The following is an 18,020-nucleotide window of genomic DNA, read 5'->3' as shown; positions in this document are numbered from 1 at the left end:
AAAAGTGGCATTCTGCATGGCAGTATTCTAGCTACCTTCCTTTTTTAGTGAATTGACAAAAATTGGTACATGAAGACATGGAAAGAGTAAAGTAAGTAAGTATAAAGTAAGCTTTTACTCTTAGTTTAATGTCTTAAAAGTCTACCAGCAACATTTGTCCCTCAAAATGCAGGAAATGGTGTTTTAAAAGGTCAGGATTTCAACATTTTTCCAAGAATCCCCCTTATTGTGCCTTCAACACTCAACCAGTCCTGATGTTGTGTAAAAAAAATTGAAATCATGACAGAACAAAAATATCAGGCTGGCTAGAACACTGCTAATGCTGAATACTGTCCACTCTACCATCATTGTCCCTGTCCTTGGTGCTGAATACTGTCCACTCTACCATCACTGTCCCTGTCCCTGGTGCTGAATACTGTCCCCTCTACCATCACTGTCCCTGTCCTTGGTGCTGAATACTGTCCATTCTACCATCACTGTCCCTGTCCTTGGTGCTGAATACTGTCCACTCTGCCATCACTGTCCCTGTCCCTGGTGCTGAATACCATCCACTCTACTGTCACTGTCCCTGTTCCTGAATATCGTCCACTTTACCATCACTGTCCCTGGTGCTGAATATGAATTTTTCATCTGTATCTGTAGGAGCGAGATGGTCTACAGGCTGACCTTAAGAAGAAGGAGGCAGAGCTGGATAACCTGGGCGTGGCAGCCAAGCAGGGTCTGGAGGCCATGGAGAAGGCGGAGGGGCTGGAGAAGGAGGTGAAGAAACTCACGGCGGAGAACAAGACGCTGACTGAGAACTACAACAGTGAGAGGGTAGGTTCAAGTGTAGTGTACTGCCTCGGTTCTGACAGGACAAGTCCTATATCACTTTTAAACAGGGCTCTAGCCAGCACCCGTTTTTTCATCAATTGCAGCAACTTTGTGGCATTTTAACCAATCCATCAACCTTGCACAACTCCATGATTTTGATCTCAAAATGTGGGATGTTACATTTTTAGAGGCTTGGAATTATACAAAATTTGTCTCTGGACTCCCTAGTTTGCAAGCACTCTCCCCGCAGGTCAATCATAGATCTGGACTAATGGAACAAATTTGAGCTGGCTACAGCCCTGCTTTTAAAAAGCAGGAGGCTAGGACTCAGTGAAGAACCAGAGAACAAGACGCTAACTGAGAACTACAACAGTGAGTGTAGTATACTGCCTCAATTGAGACAGGACAAGTCCAACTAGTAAAAATAATATCACTTTAAAAAACTGAAATAACTGCTACCATGACAGCCGGAGGAGGTGAGGAAACTGGCTGCTGAGAACAAGACACTGACTGAGAACTACAACAGTGAGAGGGTAGGTTGTGTGCCTCCGTTGAGACAGGACAAGTCCTATATCACTTTTTTTTAAAATGTCATAACTTCTACCGTGCCAGAAAAAATGATAGAATTAAATATGTTTGTTTACCTTTGCAGAAGGAAAACATTCTGTTTTTGTTCCACTTCTTTTCCTTTTCTTCTTCTTCAAACAAATAAAGTCAATGACCTGGACCAGACATCTGTCGCCACAGTAACTGGTGCTGTAGCAGACAGCCTGAGGTGTTGGGTTACATTATGTAGCAGATACATGTATCTGGATGTGGAATAGGAGGTTCTTGATGTTGTTGCAGGTTCTGAGGAAGAAGTATTACAACATGGTGGAGGACATGAAGGGGAAGATCCGTGTGTACTGCAGGTCACGACCTCTCAGCGGCTCCGAACTGGAGAGGGTGAGGACAACACTGTTTGTTTGTTTGTCCATCCCTTTACTCCCCTACTTCTATGGCACGGATGATAAGAAAAATTTAAGTACTGGGATGTTCTTTACAATTGACTCCCCCACTTCTATGGCACGGATGATAAGAAAAATTTAAGTACTGGGATGTTCTTTACAATTGACTCCCCCACTTCTATGGCACGGATGATAAGAAAAATTTGAGTACTGGGATGTTCTTTACAATTGACTCCCCCACTTCTATGGCACGGATGATAAGAAAAATTTGAGTACTGGGATGTTCTTTACAATTGACTCCAGTATACACAAAGATTGACAGCATGTTGTGTGTACTTGCAGGGTAATGTGAAGATCATCAGGTCCCCTGATGAGTACACCATCCAGGTGGACAGCAACAGGGGCACCAAGGAGTTCCAGTTTGACTCCATCTTCGGTGAGGAGCACAGCCAGGAGAAGATATTTGAGGACACCAATGTAAGTTTGGTACCCACAAAGTTCTAGTCACTTGGAGGAAGTAACTGAGTGCTTGCCAGTTGTTTTTATGCCCCAAATAAAATGTAATGCTTTTTAACTTGTAAGCTTGAGAACTGAAGGTTGAAAGAGGAGGACTATACAATGTACCTTTCTAGGTGGCTTTTAGTAAAGTTTTACAGCTGCAGGTCTTAACTCAGAGCTCTAGCCAGCTCAAATTTTTCTTCCGTGAGCCGAAGGTTCATGATCAGACCTGGGGGGAGAATACTCTAAAATCTAGGGAGATCTGAAGGAAAATTTTGGATTTTCAAGCCTTTCCCACATTTCCCACATTTCAAGAGGCAAATCTTGGGATTGAGAGTGGTCATTGGATGCTTTTTGCAAAGAATTTTGTCAATTTCGCCTTCGAGGTTGACGGATTGGCTTAGAAATTTTTCCTTCGGTGCTGGCTTGACTGTCTAAACTCGATGATTGTGCAATGCTGTTAAACAGTCAGTTTAAAAGATCAGTAACATGATGACTTGTACATGATGTACATAAGTGTAATAATTGTGCCGTCTCTGACAGAACCTGATCCAGTCAGCTGTGGATGGGTACAACGTCTGCATCTTTGCCTACGGCCAGACTGGGTCTGGTAAAACCTTCACCATGATCGGTGACAAGGACCAGCGGTTCCCGGGGATAGCGCCTAGGGCCTTCGACAGGATCTTTGAGCTTATCGAAGAAAACAAGTAAGTCACTGCATGTTGCTCTCAAAGGACTTACATGTATCTGTACAGTCATATATCTATGTTAACTTTACCTTCACAGAATTTTTGCTCAGTTTCTTCTGTTCCAAACACATGAAGTGAATGAACTTGACCAGACGTCTGTCACCATGGTAACTGGTGCTGTAGCAGACACCCTCTGGTGTTGGATTACATTATGTTGCAAGTTGCAGGACAGAGGTGGACTTGTGTCACCTTATATATGAATGAACAATGATGTGTTTGAGTGAGAGTAAACAGAGAAGTAATTTGTTAGGCTAGACCATGTGAAGGTAAACATTATTCCTTTGTTACCTTTCTAGTATAATTGTATCAATTCTAGACAATTCAAATGTTTTTCAGTAATTCAATCGTTGTACATCCAATCTGATGTGTATTGTTGTGTCTTTTGCTGTCAGGTCCAAGTTCAGTTGTGAGGTGTTTGTATACATGTTGGAGCTGTATGTTGACAAACTGATCGACCTCTTCAACCATCATGGAGAGGTAAGAACACAAACTAAAGAGGCAATAACACAAGTTAAAATTTAAACCCTTCCCGCAACCATTGGCATGGTTGCTTATGTTGGCGCCCATCTACACACACATTTGTACATTAATGTCACCAATCAATCTAAAACACAGTTAATTTTGAAGAATGTGCATGTTTGTCAATTGAATGGGAAATGTAACAGTTTCAGATGTAGGAAATTTCATTCAGCCTAGAAGTCTGAAAGTGATTGGTTGTGTGTACTTGTTCATGTAACAGTCCGACAGATACAATGTACTATCATCATGAAACGCCTTCGCGTGAATTTGTTTATGGTGGATGGCAGGTCGCGAGCCTGGAACCCACGCTGTACTATATACAGCCTTCAATTAATTATAATTACAATCACTTGAATGTGTATCCTTGGAATTGGGTTTGAAAACTTTTTTCATATTATCAATCTTTTCCTTTGTTGATATCAGCTGTACACTAAAAATGTGTCATTTTGCTTTCGTCACAAAGCATTCAGAGGAAAATCTTACTGGTAATTCTTCTTTCCAGGGAAAGTTAGATATCAAGAAGGACAAGAAGGGGATGGTTGTCATTCAAGGTTCTGTCATTAAGAAGGCCACGACCTCAAAGGAGCTGTTTGCTTTGTTTGACGAAGGCTCAAAGAACAGGCACACGTCTTCTACAAGTGAGTCTGTCTTCTTCTTTTTCAGAATATGTTAAAGTACCAATCAGAATGTAGTTCTCTGTATCCTGTTTGACATTATTACTTTCAAGTTACAATGTACCCTTTTCAATGAATATCACAACTGTACAGTTTTGTGTTGGTACACAATTTGCATAGTATGAAGTGTGATTACACTTTCTTTAACTGGTGATTTTTATGGTTATCATGATAATGATGATAGTTTTGTTTTCTTTTGAGGAAATGAAAATGGTTTGGAAGCACTTGATTGTGTCATGTAAGTCTGTATGTTAATGGTTTTCAGAAATGAATGCCGACAGTTCCCGTTCCCATCTCATCATCGGCATCATCATAGAAAGTACCAACATAACAACTGGAACTATGACAAAAGGAAAGGTAGGGTGTGAACACATTTTGACCTACAGATTTGAAAGAAAGAGAGTAACTACTACATGTACGTGTACAATCATGTAGAATAACAACAGTTTACTTATGGGGTGGTGTGGTAGGTAATCTTCAAGCAGATACAAGGTGTTGAAAGCACTGTTTGGGGAATTTGAGAATGCTTTTACTGACAAGCACTGTATGGGGGTTTTGAGTACTACATGGGGGTTTTGAAAACACCTAATACTGTAAAGCACTACATGGGGGCTTTGCAAATACTTGTCACTAGAAAGCACTGTATGGGGGCTGTTATATAATTATGTCATGCATTCTGCCTATCATCAACAGCTGAGCTTGGTGGATTTGGCTGGTAGTGAAAGAGTGGCAAAGACGGGTGCGACGGCAGAGCAGCTGAAGGAGGCCAACTCCATCAACAAGTCGCTGAGTGCTCTGGGAGATGTGATCTCTGCCCTGTCCAGCGAGCAGTCCTTCATCCCGTACAGGAACAACAAGCTCACCATGCTCATGCAGGACTCGCTCGGAGGCAACGCCAAGACTCTCATGTTTGTCAACATCTCACCAGCCGATTACAACGCAGAGGAGACCGTCATCTCCCTCACGTGAGTAGCCTGTCTAAAGAAGCCAGAAAACTCTTATCAGAAGGATTATTACGTTTACCAAATTTGTTTTTGCTACGGTTCGTCTTCTTTTCCAAACCAAAAAGATCAATGACCCGAACCAGACTGTTACCATGGTAGCTAGTGTTCGTTTACATCATGTTGCAATTTTATAGTAGGAGGGATTTATACTCCTGTCTGACCATATTATACATGTATGAATGTTTTTGACGAGTAAAAATTAAAAGAGCAGACCATGTGCAAAGGTAAACGTTACGCATTTGCATTTCTAGTTACCATTATGTTAACTTTGTAACTTCTGTCAATGTTGTCTTTCTTCTTGCTCGTCTGTTTTTTTTAGAGTGACTTATGAATACTATTAAAATGTTGCTGTGTGATTCTCTAATATTAAGACATTCAATTTTTTTTTTATTTCAGATATGCCTCTCGTGTGAAACTGATCACAAACGATGCTCAAAAGAATGCAGATAACAAGGAGATCACCAGACTTAAGGGGGTATGTGTCATTCTGTTGTTTTTTTTAAGTTCATTTGCCAAATGGGTGCTTTTCTATTGTTAAGTTTGTAACCTACAACAACTTATGGATATTCGTCACTTTTTTGTCTTACGTTGGGTCTTGATTTGTGTAATACATGTGGTTGTCTACATGTACCTATCATGGAAGCTCATCCGTGTTGATAGTAATCATAGTACAATGCAAAACTTTATTCCAAATGATCAAACGACCACTGTCCTCTTCATCAGGATAACTAACGACCAATCACTTCTGAACATGAATCTGCAAGAGTTACAGACACGTGACCTTATTCTGACACATGACTTTATGGACATTTGACGTCAACAGTTAGTCAAATGTGCTGGTCTGACAACTGACAATGTGTAATATATACCTATGAAGGGCTGGACTTGCAGGGCTCGAAATACTGGGTGGTGCACCCAAAATTGGAGCTTTGTACCCAATTGTTTTCTGTGGGTGCACCCAAATATTTTACATATCAAATGTATATTTTAATTACTGTATAGTATACAGGATATTCCTGGCATCTAAGTGTCAGAAAAACAGTAAAATCTTTGTTGTAACTTACTTGTGTAAGAGTTTGAACTTAGCTCCCATTTTCTAATTTTTTATTTTATATGGTGCATCCCAAAAATCTTTTTGTGCACCCAATTTTTTAGGATGGGTGGACCAGTGCACCTATTCCCAAAAATGAATTTCGAGTAATGACTTGAAAAGTCTGGAACCCTCCACTCTAAAACTATGATCTAGGAACAGGATTGTATTATTATGCTGTACCGTGTTTTGTTGTTCACAGATAATAGCCAAACTGAAGGCAGGAGAGAACGTGGATGAGGAAGACTGATCATGACAAAAACATTCCACAAGTCAGAGTCAGATCCACAGACTGCAGCAGTCAACTACTCAGTCTCTGATGGCTGTTGACCATTACAGTCAAACTTGCCCAAGCGACTGCCTCAGTCTATAAGCCGGCCATCTGGCCATAACGACTGCTTTTTCTTGGTCCCGATTTTTGTTCCCATAGATGCAATCTTTAAGGGACTTACTTAAGCTGACCACGCGTCCAAATTGACCGCAACTGGCACATGGCCCAATCTCTGCCTGTGACAACCGTGTCATTTTCAAGCGTGTGGTGGAGAATGTTTTGATGATAACTATAGTGAGAAATCATGATGGAATCGGCCAGTTTGCCATTGACTTGGAAACCACGAGTCTTTGTGCAATAAAATGGCACCGGCGGGGCATATGGCACTTCTATTGTAAAATGGGTGGAAATTTTTCTGCAGTTTTCCTGTTTTGGCATGTCGCCTGCTTTTATATAAGAAGACTACTTGTCAAAGATCTCTTTTCCTCTGTCCCGTGGGTGGTTGTCTTAGACAAGTTTGACTGTATCTACAGACCATCTCATATATATGGTGTGGGTCTGTGGTGAAGGAGTAGTTTTTGAATCTAACAACTATGCATATTTTTGTATTTGTATATGAGTGAGTGCATGAATATGTCCCAGTAGTGGATTCTGTAGCAATCGGTAGCAAACAGAGCTACAAATGTAAATGGCAAGCTTGATTTCAGTGTAGATTAATAATGGCAAAATTCTTTCTTCTTCTCTAGGATCATTGAGCAACATTTTGATATTCTCAATAATCTAGTACATATATAAATAGAGCCAGGTTTTATATTGATGCTTTGATTTTAAGTTCTGGACCATGGACTGAACTACCTCCTGTGATACTAAAAAAAGAAAAATGTTTCTCACGTATTATCTATTTGTTCCAAGTATCAATCTACAAACCAACATGATTTAAAAGGGCAATTTGTAATGGATAAAACTCATATGGTGGTGGGAATTCAAAAGTTGCCATGGAAATGAGAAATTGTTTGTACCCTGAGGCTCCTTTTTAAAACTTTCACCCTGTTGCCTTGTACTGTAATGATATTATAGATTTGAGTAATACAGAAAGCCTCAACAGGGAGAAGGTTACAGTACAGTGTGACTCTGTACTTAGGAGCTGCTTGATAACACTGAATCAGATGCAGTTTGCTTTATTTTAAGACTTTTGAAAGAGTGATAAAAAATGGGTTAGAGATTGTTCTCAATTACTGGTATAACAAACTGGACCAACATAACTTTACGGTTACCAACAGCTGAATTTCCAGTGCCTTTTCCATTACATTTCCAAGTCTACATAGTTATGATATGGTGGGTCAATATTTCAACTAGCTTGTACCACCTAGAAAGATATCTGATTGATTTTTTTAGCTTTTTTAAAAGCTAAAAAATCTTTTAACAGCAAACTATGAGCAAATCTTGTGAGATTTGGGGTGCAATCTGTAAACCTTTCTGGTATCAAAAGTCTGTACATATTTCTGATGTTTTTTTTTATAAATACAACATACATTTATGACTCTTAAGGAACAAAATGAATTTGGTACATGTAGATGGTGATTGCCGCACACTTTGTACTCAACAGGATATGTTTATATTAATATGTAGTTATTGTGTGTGGTATTTACCAACTTAATGACAATCAGTGCAAAATTTGTGGAGAACATTGTGCATATAGCAGTTCCAGATTAAATTTAGATGTAAATGATAGATAAATGTAGCTTTTATGAAGTGTTTTTATGGAATGCACTTAATGTTGCACATATTTTAAACAAGAGCACTATGCAATTGTCGCACCATTAATAGTGTATTTCTAATATGTATATTATGCACCATCTTTTTGAAAATAAATCATTTTTCATTCTATGAAACCCTGTATGTTTATCGGTAACTTTGTGGACAGATTTTTATCCTATACAATGAGCTCTTTACACCTGTATTAAAAGACAAAAAATGTGATAGAGTATACAATACCAAAGTAGAAGAAAACTGTTCACAATACATGTACAACATGTCACATTCATGGCTCTTTTACAAACTACTTTTATTTGTTTTCCAACACCCATTGGAAGCAAAAATAGGAGCAATACTCTTGTTAACCTCTCCCTCTCACATAACTGCAAACATGTACAATCAGTCAGTGATTTACATCTTAATAATAAGGCTTGAACAACTGTTACGGTGATCACCATTTGCCTAAAATCTACTAGGCTCACCCTCCCCTCTAACATCTATGATCCTAACATTCTGCACAATTCACTACAGCAGCAGTACATCAACTTAGCACTACCTCAGAATGGAATGCATGCCTTCTATAGTCACAGTCCACACAGGTTTTCCATTAGGACCCTATTCCACTTAGTGTCTTAACTAATAAATGAGGCACAGTATAGCATGTAAAGCACGTCATCCCTTACACCAAATGTCATGAGCTTGGTTTTTAATCACCATCATGTTGGGCGGCTTCCTGGGACCAAGGCAACTTACTCCCGCCTTCTCCTTGTTTTCAAAAAGGTAAGCAAATGCATTACGTCACATCACATTGTGAGGAAGCTTCTTTAAGTCTTTGCTCAGGAAAGTTAGTAAAAGCTTACCAAAATGAAAGTACAAAGAAGGAAATCCAAACTTCAAGTTACACAACAGCAAAGACCAAAAAAATCAACATGTACATGGAGGTAACTATCTTGAGGTTGGATTACAGTAGAATTACAGTGAAGAAGATGACAAAAAATATATTTTATTCCATCAACTGTTTAAGATAAAAGTTTATTTCACACTTTATCCCTTCAATTTCATATACATGTAGTTAACTTCAGTAAATGCCATGCCTCACATCTTCAGTACTCATGTGCAGTATTCTTTTTGAGAAAAAAAGGTGTTCTGAAAGTAGATTTTGTCCTTTCCACTTGAATGTACTTGCTCCATAGGGCCTAGTTTATGATAATCTCTGCTTGACAACAACACATCTTTAGATGTTCCCATGTAGTAGCAGTGACCTCCTCACTTCTTGTGCTTCTCCATGATCTGTAGAAGTTCCTTGACGTCCTCGGGTGAGCCCAGGAACACGGGGCAGCGCTGGTGGATGTCGGTGGGAACCACGTCCAGAATACGCCCCTCCCCTACACAGAGCACAGGGTGTACAAATATATATGTTATATATATGTCATATGTATGTACATGAATATTATCAAGATGAATGCAATAGACAAAAGATTGTTGACATCTATAAATTGCAGAACTTTCCTTTTGTATTTTTATATCATTTTATTGTCAACTTCAAGTCTGAGTCACTCACCTGTTGTAGCGAGGCCCCCTGCCTGCTCTATGATGAATGCCATGGGGTTGCATTCATACATCAGACGGAGCTGCGAAAACAAAGAAAATCTCATTGTATTTACACGTACATGTATACACGGCGGCTGATTTTTCTTTTCTTATTGTCCTCAAATGTTGACACCAACATGAAGGAATTACTTCTGTTAATCCTCCTGATAAAGGCTTTCATCTAGTATGTTTTTGATATTGATCTGCTTTTGTCAGATAAAAAAACTTAAAATAAGAGTACTGACTGTATATTTGTGAAACATAGTGTTTTTTTTCTAGTAACCTGTAACAAGCCAGACACTGAGGTCCAAGAGGTTAATTTAAAACAACAATACTTATAACATATAACACATTAACAGTGTAGTTGAGACTCTATAGATAATCTTTACCTTGCCCTTTGGTGCCTTCTTGTGTGCAGGGTACATGAAGATTCCTCCGTAGACAAGTGTCCGGTGTACATCCGCCACCATGGATCCGATGTAACGGGATCCATAAGGCTTCCCAGCCTGAGGTGAGAGGAAACCAATAATTTCAATATATGTACTATATTATTTATTACTGACAACTTTGAACAATACAATAAACTTCAATCACTGAAATTTATTTCAAGAATAATCATCATCGCTATCATATGATAATTTCATTTATAGGCTTCGGATAGTGGCTATACAGTTTTGAGCGGTAACTGTACCCTTCAGCGGACCAACTCCCCTGGCATGTTATCTGACTGTCTATTTGGCCAATTTCTACTCTTTTTCAGTCACTTCTGGATGCCTGGTAGAGGCTATGTCATAGGGCTGCAACTATATCCTAGTTGGGACTGCGACTATATCCTAGGTGTAGAACAGAGTAATGTGCATGTAGCGAACAAGACAAGCTAACACACAATTTAACTGGCTTGGGTTTTATTATCATTAATTATCATTAATTATCATTAGTAGCTGATATGTACAGATTGCCGACCTCTGGAAACTTCTTCTTCTGCACGTACTCCTTGATTGCCTCGTCCCAGTACTGTGTGTAGCCCTCGTTGATGCTGTAGATCTCATACCGAGGTTTGATACGGATGTTGGGTTCAGACAGAATGAACTCTCCAATTGCCTGTATACATGTATGCATAGGAGAAACAAACAGTGAAACATATTGGTATTTTCTGGTGGACACTCTGTAGGTACATGTATCTTAAATTTTTGCAGTATTATATAACTCATGTCATTTTGGAAAACTTTCTATGGTCTGGAAAAAAAGTAACAGGAGATTTGAATTAACAGTTTATTAAAAACACATTCACATTGAATAAATACACATAAGTACACATACCTTAATTTCTTTGTCTGCTTTGTTTGTATAGCAGCAAAATATACTGTAATTCACAGTACTTTTATGTTTGGGGTTTTCACAGTCACTTGAACTTATCATTGCTGGGAACAACTAAGTCACAGACTTTTTTTTTCTGCACCTGCTGCCACCATGAACATGTATACAGTGCAGTTAGTTCTGCAAATATGTCCATTTTTCTCAGACCGCAAAAAACTTTGCTACCACGAACATAAAGTGAATTACAGTTAGAAATCATGTATGAAATATACTATAGAATCTACATACAGTCTTTCTCACTAGTACAAGTGAAAGCAAAAATGCGTACCGGATCCAACATGAAGCCGTGAACGCCGCTGTTATGTCCGATGGCCAGGACGATCATGGTGGCGCTGCCGTACAGGGCGTACCCTGACGCTACAATCCTGTTCCCGGGCTGGAGAGCATCTTGCACCGTGGGTTCACCTTCTGTGTCCTACGGGTGAAGAAAGGATGGAAAGTTTAAGTTCAACAAGTAAATATTATACAGCAGATGCCAGCAGGATAGATATCATCAACTACATGAAGTAACATGAAAAAAAAAGACATTCTCACTCAAGATTTGTACACGAAACAAGCATTACAAGTAAAGTTGGAGAGTAAAATTGGTTTGCAAGCAAAACAAGTTGAATTCAGGGCTAAAGTCAGGGCTTAAAATGCCACCTGCATATGCAGATTAGTGCAGGTAAGATTCAGGTACCGGTATTTCTGATGTCTACTTGCACCTTACCTGCAGTGGGCCATGTACTGGGTACATACATACATGAAAGTGTATAGTTTTTACTTGACTGTTACCGAGGTCTCATCTACGTATATCAAGTATATAACTAGTATAAAAGAAATAATGGCAACTTGGTTTCTGAACAGATTTTAGTATGATCCATACTTCCCTAAATGAGTGGTGCATTTTGGTCTGGTACAACTTATTTTGCACCACAAAAGAATAGTTCCGTGAACATGTCCATTTTTCTCAGACAACAAACTTTTGCTACCATGCACATAAGTGATTTACAGCAGTAACAGACGTCATAATTGGCGCTGAACACACCTTTCTGTAGATGGCAAAGATGGATCCTATGGAGCCCAGACAGTCGATGTTGGACGACCCATCCAGCGGATCGAAGCAGACGATGTATTTGCCCCGATTCTCTGCTTCCACAATTATGGCATTAGGCCGCTCCTCTGTGACCAGCACACAGGTCATAAAGGATGCCTTCATCATGTTGACAAACAGGTCATCGGACAGGACGTCCAGTTTCTTCTGCTCGTCTCCTGTCACGTTGATGTCACCGGAGATGCCATACCTGGGAGGAGAATAATGTTATTTACAGTAATTCACAATTTTTTCGCGGTACTTAATGTTTGCCAGTTTTCACGGTCACTTCTCTACCGCAAATGTATTGTTTGGTTCCAACAGTAGAGTCATATTCAATAACTGGCACAATGTTATAACCATAACAGGTGGTGATGATTTTCGTATCCATGGAGTGCTTTAGAACAAAAAGAGCATTCAGTTCAGAACCAAGAAGTCCCAGGTTTGAATCCTGCCATGTCACCGGTCTTATGCCCTTGGGAAAGGCATGACTTCAAATGTAACAATGGTGACTTCTGGGATAGTTGTTACTTCACTCATCACTTCACTCAGGAAGAAGAAGAAGTTTTGGCAATGGACTACATGTTAATGCTTATGGTTTACCACTTTGTACTAGTACAGGCACAGAATAAGCTTGGTACCACTAAGGTTATAGAAAGATAACCTTCTTGGTACCACAGTAGGTCAATGACCCCTGAGAAAAAAATCCCACAAGGGGTAAACCAACATGGGCAAGACCAAAGGTCAATACCTGATATGGTCAGGTGGATATCAGGTGCAGGTATCAGGTACGGCTAAACGTTACCACCTGCACGTAACAATCCTGGCGGTTTGTACCGGAACCTACACTCGAACACTAGGGACTGGGGAGGGGCAAGGGGCGGGGGATTAATGAATGTACATTGTACTTCCTTGTGTTCAAAGGTAACATGACGTTGCCAGCATGCAGCAAAAAGACCGGTTTTTAATTAACGTTCAGCTAATCTGGAGGGAGATCGGGTTTCTGATGTCTGTTTTAGTTGTCTGTGACTGCATCTGGACAAATTTAATTTCGATTCATAAATTTATGCAATCGACATTACGTATGTTGTGAAATAGAAGTTATATATTCAAGGAAACGGCAACACCTCTGAAGAAAAAATGGCGGGCTGTAAGTTCTGTACAAACACGATGATTTGGCAAAACAGCAACTGTTATCGTGCCACGTAACGTCTTCCGCAAAGTTTGAGCCATGCAGGAGTGCGTGTACATTGTGATAGAGTAAAACTTCTACTACAAGGTCGTGGCCGTGGATATTCCTTCTATTTGTCACACTGTACTTACAGTTTGGCGATTCCCGCCTTCCTGACGGCGGTACTTATGGCCTTGATGGCCGTGCAGATCGCGTTGAGAAGTTGGGTGAGATCGCCGGTCGCCCCCGGGTGCTTGCGCTGCTCCTGCAGCACCCAGCGGGTCAGGGTCATCGCGTTGGTCTCCATCTGCTGTCCACGGGTCTCCTTGGAATGTAGAGAAGTTGGAAAATTGAGTTAAAACTGCGAGAAAGCGACTGTTCCTACTACCAGCAACGCGGTCCAAAGTGCTGACTAAACCACGCAAGTTTTCTTGTTGTTTCCGCACAGCAGGGAAGGGGACACACCTCCAAATCTGACCAATCAGCAAGGGAGCTGGGTCAGCTGATTGCGACCACGCCTCCAGCTGTGACCAATCAAGAGGCAGAAATTACCATATGGTCTGAACCATTGTCGTCTGCTCCAAGAAAACAGGAAAGGGATACTAGTAAACATGAATCGTGGCCTCTTTTAGCAAATCATCATTTCCTGTTGAAGACGAGGAAATTTCGTCTTCCATGACGTCACAAGGGGACTACTATTCATTGGTCGAAGATGGGTTGGCTAACACTAACGTTATATATTATTATCAAACTACAAAATATGCATGCTCTGGATAAAGGGTTGGGGCATGGTCATGATATGATGATTGGTTTCCACAATATGCGACTGTGTGTAGCTTGTATGCCTTAATTGAACATTCTAAGAATATAACGTTAGCATTCTATTGATGTAAAAAAATCGAGTAATGCGTTATGTCCAAGAAAAAACGTGTGAAGTTGAACATTCACCTTCCCAGAACAGATATGACAGAACATGTTATTATCAAGAGACATACAAATGTCGAATGTGATATGACCCAAAATACGTTTCTGCGTTCTGATTTTGTCACTAACATCCCCACACTCGCCAATATTATGGCGTCAATGTTACCAAGGGTGTCACCAACAAGAGCCACGGTGTTGTCATATCAAACGTTAGCATAATATGCAAAATACAAGGTTGAATGCCTGACTAACGTCACGTACACCCATCCTGCCCGGAGGCCTATTAAAAGGGAGAAACATTAGAAACATTAGAAACACTGCAGTTTTTGGTTACCATTTGCAAATCTTGGAGAAATAGCAAATTTCATGGTCAACCTGCAATTCTGATTTTCAAAATGCCCATATCAACATTATGTTGTCAGTGTTACGGCCATGGTCAAAAACCTGCTGTGCACGTATTGTACATAGGATCCCCACCCTCTCAACACTACAGCTGTACATTTACATTGTTTAACTGTATAAAAATCCATAACCCCAAAGAAACGCTGAGGGAGTGAGCTGCATGGCAGCACCATACCTTGTTGGACGTCATCTTGATGTCAGTGCAGCTGCTCGCTCAAATGTCAGCTATTAAACAGAACGTCGAACATGCAATACCGGTTTCTGTCCTGACCGTCAGTGGACGATCGGGTGACCCGGACTTTTAAATGGATACCCACATGGACTACACCATTTTTCTACAAAGGGAAGCCAGCTATGGTACCATGAATCCGAACTATATACGATTACGAGCAATAAAAGACTATTGCTTGTTAAGAATGTTAACGTCAGATATTGGTCCACGGTCTTAAGGTTAACATTTTGCGTTGTATGATAATTTGTGAACGTTCTGTTCAATGAACTACCAAGCTCCGTGGAACAACCGTTTTTCATAGTTACAGTACGATGTTTAGTAAATACCTCGATCGTGTTGTACGCAGCTACAGTTTAAAGTTATTCTACGGTACGGTTTTCTCCTTTAGGCGCTGACTGAAAAGCTAACTAGCATCAAAGGGCTTCATTATTTAGGTTAAGCCTTGTTTTATTTTATTCTCCCCCCAGAACACTGAAGTTGCTATTGTAGTTTACACACGTTTTCATAAGGTTTGTTTTACTGTGTGTACGTTAGATGGCCCGTTTCCAGTAGTAGGAACATGATAAGAGACATGAGAACTAGGCCCTAAAGGCTAGAGCCTCACAGGGGACTTTTAGTTCATTGTAATGAAAAGTATTCACTGAGAAGTCATGATATTCATCTGTTATTTCTTCCTTTGTACAATCAATGTCCATTCTATGCTACGTAACGTGTGTGTGGAGAAAATTCTAGTCAAAATGGAATTTTACCGTAACAGCCATTTTCTACAAGCGAGATATGGCAAGGTGAAGGAAAGTACTTATGATCATCAAAAGTTTATAAAAATGCATTTTTCTCGAGTCATGTGTCCTTGTCCTGTAACTAGTACGATGTGCATACTTGTTAGGGACTGTACGATATTTACCGGGGGGGGAGGGCTGGTGCACTGGGGGGGGAGGGCCATTGAAAAAATTTTTGGCCTGGGGGGAGGGCCATGGAAAAAAAAATTGAGCCGGGGGGAGGGCCATCGAAAAAAAAATCGGCATGGGGGGAGGGCCACCGAAAAACTTTTGTAAAATATGGCGTGGCGTAGTACCGAATTACAAGAAATACCCCGTAAATTCCCGAATATAGTACGCACTTTTTACATGTTTCAAAATCCCAGAAGTGTCTCGGGCCGTCGCCAAAGTCGCGGTGCGTACTTTATTTCAGAGTTTTCCGCCGACAAATCCGTGGACGACCCAGGAATATAGCGGAACACCGGCACGGGGAGCTTGGAACATCGATCGTCTATAGCATGTTTAGATAAGAATATTGACGAGTGGAAATAAAGTTAAACTTCAATAAATGAACATATTTCCTGTGACTATCGTCGATATTGACACCAAGTTGCGGTAAAAGAAGAAGTCAAGTCACCCACGGTAAGAAAATGTAGGTCTCTGGCAATGACGCCCGGCGCTTTGTCATGCCGACAGGATGGTTCCCCACCTAGCCGGCGCCGATCTCAGTGGAACCCCGGCAAACTATAACCTCCCGTAAGTACACATACAATTGTAGGGTTTATGAGTGGTAATATTTGAAATGGTCCGCAAGCAGTGAACGTTCTTGATCGTCGTAACGTAACATGTGATAACATAACAGTTGTGCCTCGCCTGATGGTCATCATTTCCAATAAATACACTTCCGGCTTGAGTTCAACTCAGGAATCTTCAACAAAGATTATGCCCATGTCGTTTCAAAGGTTCAGAAGTTGTTAACCATGTTTCACTTCGTATCACAGATATTTTTAATTATTGATAAATGCCACAGGAAATTACTTTGTAGCGGGGCTACACCAGCCAGTACGACGTGAAGCTAGATGTACTCCTACTCGACTGTGCGGCAAGCTACAATGATAGGGGCGGAGTTAATGTAGTCTTTGATGAAATCTTACCGCCCGGTCGGTGGGTGGGGTGTTTGGCGCGCCGACAGGCAAAGTACACCTACAGCTGAAGAACACAGAGAGGGCCGTAGCATGCCCAGCGCTGAGGACAGCTTTCCAGAACATGGACCCCGAGAAGGAAGTCTTTCTTTCCTCTGAACAGACTGTACTTATAAGTTTTACGGAGTACAAATTAATACATGTGTTTATTCCTTTGATTTTGTGACAAAAAAATCTATCACATAACGAGAGATTACTTGAAACGCAGTCAAACTTGTCACTTTCTCCTATTCGGAATCGCAAGTCCCATTGATCCCAGTAGTCTTTTGTTGTTGTGTTAATTGGTTTCGGTGTCAAATTTTAAATTCGGTAGCACCTCTACACCCAAATACTCCGCCCAGTTCTCCGCCTGTATGATTGTTGCTCTCCATGGGTCGATCGGGCGGCGCTATTAAAGAAGTGTTCGGGGCATTTCGTATTAAAAACATTAAAGCTACGTACTTGTGCATCAACATTCAACTACCCCCCGTTACCGATAAAATCAATATTGAAATATTGTCTTTTTTTTCACGAATCTTTATTGACCATTGCTTGCTTGATCACCAACACTCCCCGATTCAAAGCTGGATCCAAATCTGTTCGTTTCGCCGCAGTTGCCTTACCTTTCGATGCGGTGGTGACGTCTTGCAAGTCGGCTGCGGCCGGCGGTGAAAAACAAGCCGAACTTGAAACGTTTCCCGCTACGTTACCATACAATCACGTAGTACACGGCATAAATCTAGTTTTTAACAATTTTAAATTTGTTTGGAACGACGAACTGTCTTTAACACATACATACTACATGTTCACTGTGGTACCGGCCGTGCGTAGGAGGGGTGCGTACTTAATTCGAGTTTTTCCATTTTACGTTTCAGACGGGAATATTTGTCTCCCACCAGCCCCAAATCGGGGGTGCGTACTTTAATCGGGATGCGTAGTTCATTCGGGAATTTACGGAGGGAGAAAGAGACATGGACTGGAAAAATGGGGGGG

At 40.7% G+C, this 18,020-nt stretch overlaps 2 protein-coding genes across 3 annotated transcripts in view; one reads left to right on the top strand and one right to left on the bottom strand.

The window, feature by feature from the left end:
- The window catches only part of LOC109462403 (cingulin-like), a 32,012-nt gene extending 25,462 nt beyond the window's left edge, over positions 1–6,550 (top strand). For both annotated transcript variants that reach the window (XM_019758945.1, XM_019758944.1), the window contains 10 exons: positions 643–816; positions 1,660–1,758; positions 2,103–2,237; positions 2,802–2,965; positions 3,400–3,484; positions 4,029–4,164; positions 4,466–4,557; positions 4,894–5,165; positions 5,601–5,679; positions 6,497–6,550. In XM_019758945.1, coding sequence (XP_019614504.1) covers positions 643–816; positions 1,660–1,758; positions 2,103–2,237; positions 2,802–2,965; positions 3,400–3,484; positions 4,029–4,164; positions 4,466–4,557; positions 4,894–5,165; positions 5,601–5,679; positions 6,497–6,544 — 1,284 coding nt within the window. In that variant the 3' untranslated portion in view covers positions 6,545–6,550. The remainder of the gene's footprint in view (positions 1–642; positions 817–1,659; positions 1,759–2,102; positions 2,238–2,801; positions 2,966–3,399; positions 3,485–4,028; positions 4,165–4,465; positions 4,558–4,893; positions 5,166–5,600; positions 5,680–6,496) is intronic.
- Positions 6,551–9,377: 2,827 nt separating this feature from the next.
- Positions 9,378–15,149, bottom strand: LOC109462404 (fructose-1,6-bisphosphatase 1-like). The gene is made up of 8 exons (XM_019758946.1): positions 15,032–15,149; positions 13,683–13,855; positions 12,315–12,570; positions 11,556–11,702; positions 10,874–11,011; positions 10,300–10,416; positions 9,882–9,951; positions 9,378–9,705 (listed from the first exon to the last, which is right to left on the bottom strand). Exons 1-8 carry the CDS (start codon positions 15,044–15,046, stop codon positions 9,587–9,589), a joined length of 1,035 nt encoding a protein of 344 aa, XP_019614505.1. The 5' UTR covers positions 15,047–15,149; the 3' UTR covers positions 9,378–9,586.
- Positions 15,150–18,020: the final 2,871 nt, after the last annotated feature.

The sequence above is a fragment of the Branchiostoma belcheri genome, unplaced genomic scaffold (assembly GCF_001625305.1).
Source record: "Branchiostoma belcheri isolate BF01 breed outbred unplaced genomic scaffold, Haploidv18h27 scaffold116, whole genome shotgun sequence".
NCBI classification, from domain to species: Eukaryota; Metazoa; Chordata; class Leptocardii; order Amphioxiformes; family Branchiostomatidae; genus Branchiostoma; species Branchiostoma belcheri.
This window is presented reverse-complemented; position numbering and strand designations above follow the sequence as displayed.

Bases quoted from the DNA above. Each gene is read 5' to 3' on its own strand.
- LOC109462404 (XM_019758946.1), bottom strand. The intron at 11,703-12,314 runs GTGTGTTCAGCG...CTTCACCCGTAG, and splicing joins TCTTTGCCATCTACAGAAAG to GACACAGAAGGTGAACCCAC. The intron at 9,952-10,299 runs GTAAAGATTATC...TTGTTTTCGCAG, and splicing joins AGAAGGCACCAAAGGGCAAG to CTCCGTCTGATGTATGAATG.